The sequence below is a fragment of the Grammomys surdaster genome, unplaced genomic scaffold (genome assembly GCF_004785775.1).
Source record: "Grammomys surdaster isolate TR1022 unplaced genomic scaffold, NIH_TR_1.0 125984, whole genome shotgun sequence".
Lineage (NCBI taxonomy): Eukaryota > Metazoa > Chordata > Mammalia > Rodentia > Muridae > Grammomys > Grammomys surdaster.
Window position 1 is genome coordinate 410,412 of NW_021620800.1, and position 7,957 is coordinate 418,368.

General features: G+C 37.6%; 1 protein-coding gene across 1 annotated transcript in view; it reads left to right on the top strand.

The window, feature by feature from the left end:
- The window catches only part of Uri1 (URI1 prefoldin like chaperone), a 64,800-nt gene extending 57,091 nt beyond the window's left edge, over positions 1-7,709 (top strand). Inside the window, exons 7-11 of the mRNA XM_028754187.1 lie at positions 243-411; positions 2,145-2,481; positions 3,971-4,110; positions 4,875-5,118; positions 6,039-7,709. Coding sequence (XP_028610020.1) covers positions 243-411; positions 2,145-2,481; positions 3,971-4,110; positions 4,875-5,118; positions 6,039-6,221 — 1,073 coding nt within the window. The 3' untranslated portion in view covers positions 6,222-7,709. The remainder of the gene's footprint in view (positions 1-242; positions 412-2,144; positions 2,482-3,970; positions 4,111-4,874; positions 5,119-6,038) is intronic.
- Positions 7,710-7,957: the final 248 nt, after the last annotated feature.

A 7,957-nucleotide genomic window follows, 5' to 3' on the forward strand; every position in this document is an offset into this window, starting at 1 on the left:
GCCAGGGTACATTGTGACTTTGCACTAGTGTGGTATTGAAGCCCTACAGAAGCTCTTTCCACTGCTATCGTGACTGCTCTTTGAACAGGGTGACTGAGCAGGTTCAGGACGCTTAGCTGCACTTGTGAAGGGCCCTATCTTTTTCAACACTTTTCCCAAAAGACAGCTTCATCAGCTGTAGTCATTGACCACATGTTAGTCTACTCTTGTAGACTAACAGATGTCTTTTCCTTTTTAAATAGGAAAACAACGAATTGCTCATAAGCCTCATTCCAAGCCAAAAACTTCAGATATTTTTGAAGCAGATTTTGAAAATGGTGTAAAATCCAAGGATACATTTGATGATGATGAACTGTGGGCTCGACTTGAAGAGCTAGAGAGACAAGAAGAGTTGCTGGGTGAACTTGAAAGGTGCTTAATGACAGATTATCTTTCCAAGGGAATATGTACTTTCATCATTTATAAGATGGTGTGTACTCATTGAAGACACTGCAGAAAACTGTAGAAGGATCAGCAGTCCTTTTGCCCTTATATGAATATTTTTGTAGACTATTTCCTTTTATGCAAATACACTGAAAATCACAATCTCCCTGTTACTCATATCTCATATATAATGAAGTAATTATTCTTGATAATCAGTGATTACATTAATACTAACAAAAACTTAAAAGTGACCAAAGATTGTTTTTTGAGGTTCTGGGGATTGAATTGGTTCTTCTATCCTGCAAGACAAGCATTCTACAGTGCCATTGCCACTACTCCTAAATAAAAAATTTTAAGTGATATAATTTTATACTTTTCTCAGGATAATGCTCTATGCTCCAGTGGCTTGTTAAAAAGAAAAAATGGCTTTGAATTTAAACTTGATACTGAAAACGTTTGTCCTTGTATTTCATTTACAAACTTTCTGTTTATTTAACAGGCAATTTGTAATCTGGTCAGGTGGTTCTATGTATGAGAAGCTTCACCAAACTGCTATTTGAGATAGGCATAAGCACTCACTCAGAATTGTCATAGTGCTATATGACATTTGTTACTACAGAAGTCCTATATTGTTTTGCTTAAATGATGTACCATATGTAATAGTTTCTGTGAAAAATAGGACATAAAATGCAAAAGACTTTCCTCTACCATTTCACCTATGTCCTTTCGATGTAACTATTTCATTATTTCTAGCTATTTCATTTTTTAAAACCAGTCCTGGATTTAGGAGTCTTAGTCATGATTCCCTCTATTTTTGCATGATGTCATTTCAGTTCTGTTGCATTTTTAGTTTGGTTATTTTTGTAAGGTCTTCAGATCCTTTATGGAATGAAGTATGATAAATGTGCATTTGTGTGTAAATATACATTCATATGTACATGTAGAAATCTTTTATCTTACAAAATCCCAGTCCATGCTGTTACACAAATTTCTGAGGTCAAAATTAGAAAATAATTGTGTATCATGGTTTGTGGGTATGAGGGATGAATTTCTGGTCTTAAAAATAGACCATCTATTTTTAAAAATTTCTTTTTTAGTTTTAGAAGCTTTATTATAGATTTATAGGTTGGAACTTGAAAGAGAGAAGGAGGTGGTGGTGGGGAGAAAGAGTGCATGAGCTTAGAACTCTCGTGTAGCAGGTAGGAGTGCTCTCAGGAAACACAGGAGGCATCCTCCTAGAAATTTTCTTTTTGTTTTTCTTTAACCTGTGTGTGTGCATGTGTGCATATTCATTCTTTTCTTTTTCCCTTCCCTTCCCCTTCTCTTTCCTTTCTTTCTTTTTTTTCCTTTTTTCTTTTCTTTCTTTCTTTCTTTCTTTTTTGTTTTTGTTTTTTTTTTTTTTTTTGTTTTTTGAGACTAGGTTTCTCTCTGTAGCCCTGGGTGTCCTGGAACTTGTTCTGCTCTGTAGATCAGGCTGGCCTTGAACCCATAGATTTGCCTGCTTTCTGAGACTTGGGTTTAAAAGTGAGAACCATCATCCCTGCCAAATTTCTTAGATTGTATTTATGCTACATCTGGCCAGTGTTTAGAGATAAAAATAAACATATGTCCTGTGAGTTTTTATGTTTTGAGTAGCTACAGTCTGCTGAGATTTGTAAGAGCTGTTGTTTCTATTGTCTGTATTTTTTTGTTCTTATTCATATTTTCTTTTCTTTACTTAGTAAGCCTGATACTGTGTTTGCAAATGGAGAAGACACAGTGTCTTCTGAGGAGGAAAAGGAAAATCAAGACACAGGTGTGAATGTGGTATCTCCAGTGACAGACTCCTCTGCTCCCAGCAGCTGTAAAAGGCATGCTGGAAATGCAGGACTCCCCAATGGTCAAACCTATAGTCTGAACTATTCAGTGAATGGCTCAAATTCTTACCACAGCAACGAAGAAGATGATGATGATGAAGAAGAAGAAGATGAAGATGATGATAATGAAAGTGACCATGCTATTTCAGCAGATAATTCTATACCAACAATATATTTCTCTCATACTGTTGAGCCTAAAAGGGTTTGTATATTCATAACTTTATAGTCATTAAATGTCATCCATGCCGTAATACTAACATTGATTAGGATTGTTAATACTATCAAACAGGAGAAGCATCTCTTATCCAACCACTTCATCTTAAAAGAAAAACAATAATTAATTAGTGATGGTGGTCTGTCATTCTCAGAAGGCCCACTAAATGCACTCTTGAGTGCAATGACTGTGTTTCACCTGCCCTTATTCCAGGGCTCTCTTTTTTGGTTTACTTCAGGCTTCAAGACTCGGGTTATTTTGGGGGAGGGGGCACCAGGTTGTTGTTTTTATGTAGGTGTCAAATGAGTACTGTTATCCTGAACAACAAGGAAAAAATAGGTTGAGGGATGAAAACTTTTTTTTGTTTTTTTTTTTTTTGTTTTTTGTTTTTTTTTTGACAAATTAGATATGTAAAATGGGTTTAGAGTTTTAGATTTTGGAGCTGATATTAACTGTAGAGCTCTTGTGATCCATTGTTTTCAAACTTTGCTTAGTATCCAAAGCTTTTGTTCTTCTATACCTGATTGTAGAAATATTTAAAATGGGCAAAAGAGGACTAGTTGTAGGTGAAGGGTGACTACCATCAATCCACCCCCTACCCTCTTCCTTCTCTGTGTGCTGTGCTGAGGGGCTTGGGGCTTGGGTGTATGTTTTAGGGAAACTGAGGGGCTATAAGGCAGAGCTGGTCAGCAGCAAACAGGCTCCCTGCTGATCAGTAGGGCAATCTACGGTATCTGATTATTATATAAGGAGAAATCTTAATGCTAACTTATTATTTTTTAAAATTCGGTTATCTCTACCCTTTCAGAAAGTGAAATGATTATATGTATTTTTTTCTTAATTCTAATACATTAAGCTAAAGGTTCTTTGGAATTTCTTTGGGAACAGTTGAAGTTGTTGAAGTATTGATTTCTTTTTTTCTTTTTTTTTGAAGACTTTTTCTTATTTTTATTTAGATAAAGCCAGGCATGCAGACACTGTTAGAAGGACTGTTATAGAAAGTGTGGTATAAATGCTGGATCATTGCAGAAGAGTAGCTTACTGTCTTGAGCACTTTTAGTTTTTTCTTAGTCTGATTTTTTCCCTCCTGAAGTTAGCAGTATTTAAGCAGTTTAGACAGTTCAGCGTTATCTGCTACTGCACTTGTGACTCAGGCTAGCAGCACATGGATTAAGCCACAAATACATGTAAGATGAAGGCCAAGAAGGTGAAGTTTATAGTTAGTGTGAACTTCAGTTGAAATGTATTTTGCTTTGCATACAGTAGTAAAGACACTGGTGATGGAATTGGCTGTTGAGGAAGATGTAGTGTTGTGGAAATGTGACAGAAGAGTCAGACTTGGTCACATACATAATTTCAGTGCCAAAAAGTTTCAGCAGAGCCTCTTGCTGATAATTATGTGGTTTATTTCTTTAACTGTGGAACTTGATTTTTTTTGAAAGTTTTTGATTTTTTTCTCCTTGTGAATTAATTTTAGGTTCGAATAAATACTGGGAAAAATACTACTTTAAAGTTCAGTGAGAAGAAAGAGGAAGCCAAACGGAAACGAAAGAGTGGTGGTGGCAGCCATGCTACCCACGAGCTGCCTGCGATCAGGAGTCCTGCTGATATTTACAGGTAAGCGATGGTCTCGGGTGCCTATGGATCTTTTTTTCCAGTGTGCAGAAGCCTGGCTGACTCGGAGGTTCCCAACAAAGACTGAGTTGGTCTGCTGGCTCCACTGAGATATGGATAGCCCACGTGCCACACAGCCTGGCCTTCTGAACAGTTGGGTACTGGGTGGCTTCTTCCTTTGTCCTCTTCATAAGTCACTGGAGAGTTGGAAGCTGGTATTCCTTGTTGGACTTGTCTGCCACAACTTTCATGAGCTTGTCTTGTATTCATTCACCTGTCATAGCAGGGAGCAGTTACACTGTCCAGTTTGAAATGCCGACCATTTTATCACCCATATTTGCAAACTGATGAAAATTCCTGGTGTTTTGAAGTAGGTGTGTACAAATTTTTTTGGCAAATCAAGATATTCTTACCTGGAACTTATAAGTAACATGCTGTATTTTATTGAGTCTGAAATTCAGCTTTGAAAGTAACATAAGGTACATTCAGTGAAGTTGTAAACTTACTCTCAATGTGACATTTAGAGAAGACATTTTAGCAAGAAAACTGAATGGAGTTTGGTGAGCCGTGTAATTCCAGTACTTGGGAGGTAGGGGTGGCAGAACCAGGAGTGAAAAGTGAGCCTGGGCAGCATGAGACCCTGTCTCAAACAAACGTCTCAGAAACAAGTCTTAGGTTAATTTATGGGAAAAAAAATGAGACATTTTTTATAAAGTTCTTCTAAGTTATGAGCCTTTAAAAGGAAATTGTGTTTCTTGAATTCTTAGAGTCTTTGTGGATGTCGTGAATGGAGAGTACGTTCCTCGGAAGTCAATCCTGAAGTCTCGCAGCCGAGAGAATAGCGTGTGCAGTGACACGAGTGAGAGCAGCTCCGCGGATGTGGACGACCGGCGGGCGCTGCTGCGGAGCACCAGCTCTGAGGAGGCTGCAGGGCTGGAGGCTGGCGGGAGCAGTTTGGAGGAACTCCAAGAGAACCACCCCAAGAAGCCTTTGCCCTCAGGAGTGTCTGAGGTACACATCTTAGTTTTCCGTTTCATATCTTCTCACAGGCTCGTTCTTTACATTTTAGTCTCCAGTTTATGTTTTAGTTCTGAGGAGGGGAGAGGTTCTAAATACTACTAGACAGTTTTAAAAACGTGACTCCGTGGTCTTCATTTTTCTTGATATAAAAAGACACGTCAAGACACTCTGGTGATTTGTATGTGACTTAGTCTCACTTCAGTTGAACATAGTTGGCTTTCATTAGATAAAGTTTCACAAACACTCAGCCACAATAAAAGAGCTTTTTTTGTTTTTGGTGACACATCTGATTTGTACCATTGGATTGATTGTCCTAGAAGTTTAAAGCTGTTTTGATTCACATTAGTCTTAGCACCTTCATTTTTTAGTTTTTACTGAGGCAAAGGGCAATAAAGATCTTGAATAAATAAGCCCCCTAAAAGAAATGGTGTCAGCATTAGTAAAACTAAGCTTTTGCCTGTCAGGCAGCAGGGAAGCAAGGGGGCTTGGACAGAAGCCCTCCTTTCATGCCCTTGTAGCTTCTGCTTAGTGATGTTTCACAGAGAGCTGGGGATAATGAAGTGTGTGTTTGGGGGACTTAGTATTTGTCATGTTTGTGTTCCCAGACAAAAGAGACCCTTTATATCTTTTTTTTTTTTTTTAACATCTTTTTTTCTTTCTTTGTTTTTGGGTTTTAGACAGGGGTTCTCTGTGTAGCCCTGGAACTCCCTCTGTAGACCAATCTGGCCTTGAATTCACAGAGATCTACCTGTCTCTGCCTCTTAATGTTTCTTGGTTTCTTTGAACAATTAATATTTTGATGTTTATTACTTTTTTACTTTGGTTTAAAAAAAAAGTCTTGGTAATGGAGGGTAAAGATTTTTGTGTGCATCTTAGTTATATTTAACACCATATACACTTTTGTCTTACAGGCTTTTTCTGGAACTGTAATAGAAAAAGAATTTTTGTCACCCTCCCTAGCACCACACTCAGCCATTGCTCATCATGCCCTACCTACCATCCCAGAGCGAAAAGAAGTTCTGTCAGAAGCATCGAAGGGACGTGCAAAGAGGGTTTCAAAGTTCAGAGCTGCCCGATTGCAGCAGAGAAGCTAGAGGCTCCAGCTGCATTTTAGCACGCAAGGCAGACTCGGCCATGGAGTTGGGAAGGCGTCCTCCTTGACTGGGCAGAGTTCTCTCTCCTTTATCAGTGGCATTGGGAAAGTCAAAGTAAATGTTTGAGTGCTGTAATGTGCTGCTGGCTTCGTTCATTCTGTGACTACTGTCTAATTGGCCTTAGGATGCAGGAATAGCATTTTGAGTTACTTTTCAAAGAATACTGTCGTATATTGTTTTTGTGTTTTCAACTAAACACAGGCAGTTTTGTGCCAGCTGTGGTGTTGTGCTTTCCATATGGACCATGTTAAAGAAACTTTGAAAATTTCAAATAGATTCAACAATTATATTACTTGCTTTTACATTTTAAAGGCACTTTAAAAAAAAAATCTACATTTCTTGTAGGTTTCACAGCTAGATGGTTCTTTGAAAAATTCTTCCTTAGAATGTCGTACTGTAATCTTTAAGGCAAAAAGCTACATAAACTGCAAAAATTTGACTAGAAGAATAATATTTTGTACAACTTTTTTTGGAAGTAAAATTTTTATGAAACTTGGTTTCTAAAATGTTGTGAACTTCCTGGTTTAGAATTGTGTATAAAATGTCTGTGATTTGTGTACATGCTATACAGGCCACACGACAGAATTTTGAATTTTTAAAGTCCCACAAGCACCTCCTCTCCCCATATATACAGTTTTCACTGACATCATTCTTTGGGAGAGAAAAGTTTGCTAGATGCTTTAAAATTTTTTTAAAGTAAAGTTCTGTTTTTGTTTTATGTTTCAATCTTCCTCACATTTTCTTTCTTCAAGGTTGCTTTGCTACCAGTAAAAAAATAAAATGAAATATTGTATGTACTTGTAGCCAAACTCCTCAAAAAGGCATTCAATTTCAGGTTGACCATTACAGTGCACGTGTTGATCATTAGCTTGATGCATGCTAAAATGTAGCTTTTAAAAAGCATCCTGCATTAGTACTAAAATAAGCCATCAACCCCAGTCCACCCTCTATTCATGGCTAAATATTTAAAGATTATTTATAGCTTCTTTAATGAATTCTTGCTTAAACAAAGTGAAATTATGTCCTAGAAAAGTCGCAGCTGTAACTAGAGCAGTGCCACTGTCAGAGTTTTATGAAATCCATACTTTAATGATAAAATGGTGTGCTTGGATCTATGCTAGGTAATGGATAACTCAGAACAGGGGACTGAATTTGAAAGACTGCCTAAAAATATAATAGTTCTGTTTTTCTAGCCATTGTTGATCATCTGTACATGTATTTTGTACTTAAAAGCCAGTTTTCTTTCTGATGACCTGCTATCAACCAAACTGTCCCATCATACTGACTTCAGGTGTGCCCTACCCCTTCTCCGTACGTGAGGCTTCCTGTGCTAATCTCCTCCCGATGCAAGCCTCCTTGTAGGACTGTTGGATCTTCAGATGTGTAACTTAAGTGTGCTGTTATTAAACAACTTTCTATGTTCATGAACTTATTGAGCCTGCTTTATGTATTTGTGTATCTTCTTTCAAATTGGTCCCCCTCACAGAGAAAGTGTTCAACAGCATGTTTGTACTTTGTGCTGAAAACCCACATGAAATAGTATCACTCAGTTTCAGAGTCAGTTTTAAAACAGTTTAAAACTGTAACTTGAAACTACACTTTCATTTGTTTGAATGTAAACTTTATTTTTCTGAGGCATGTTGTCATGTTGAGCTTGAAGTTCTCCTAATCCTGGG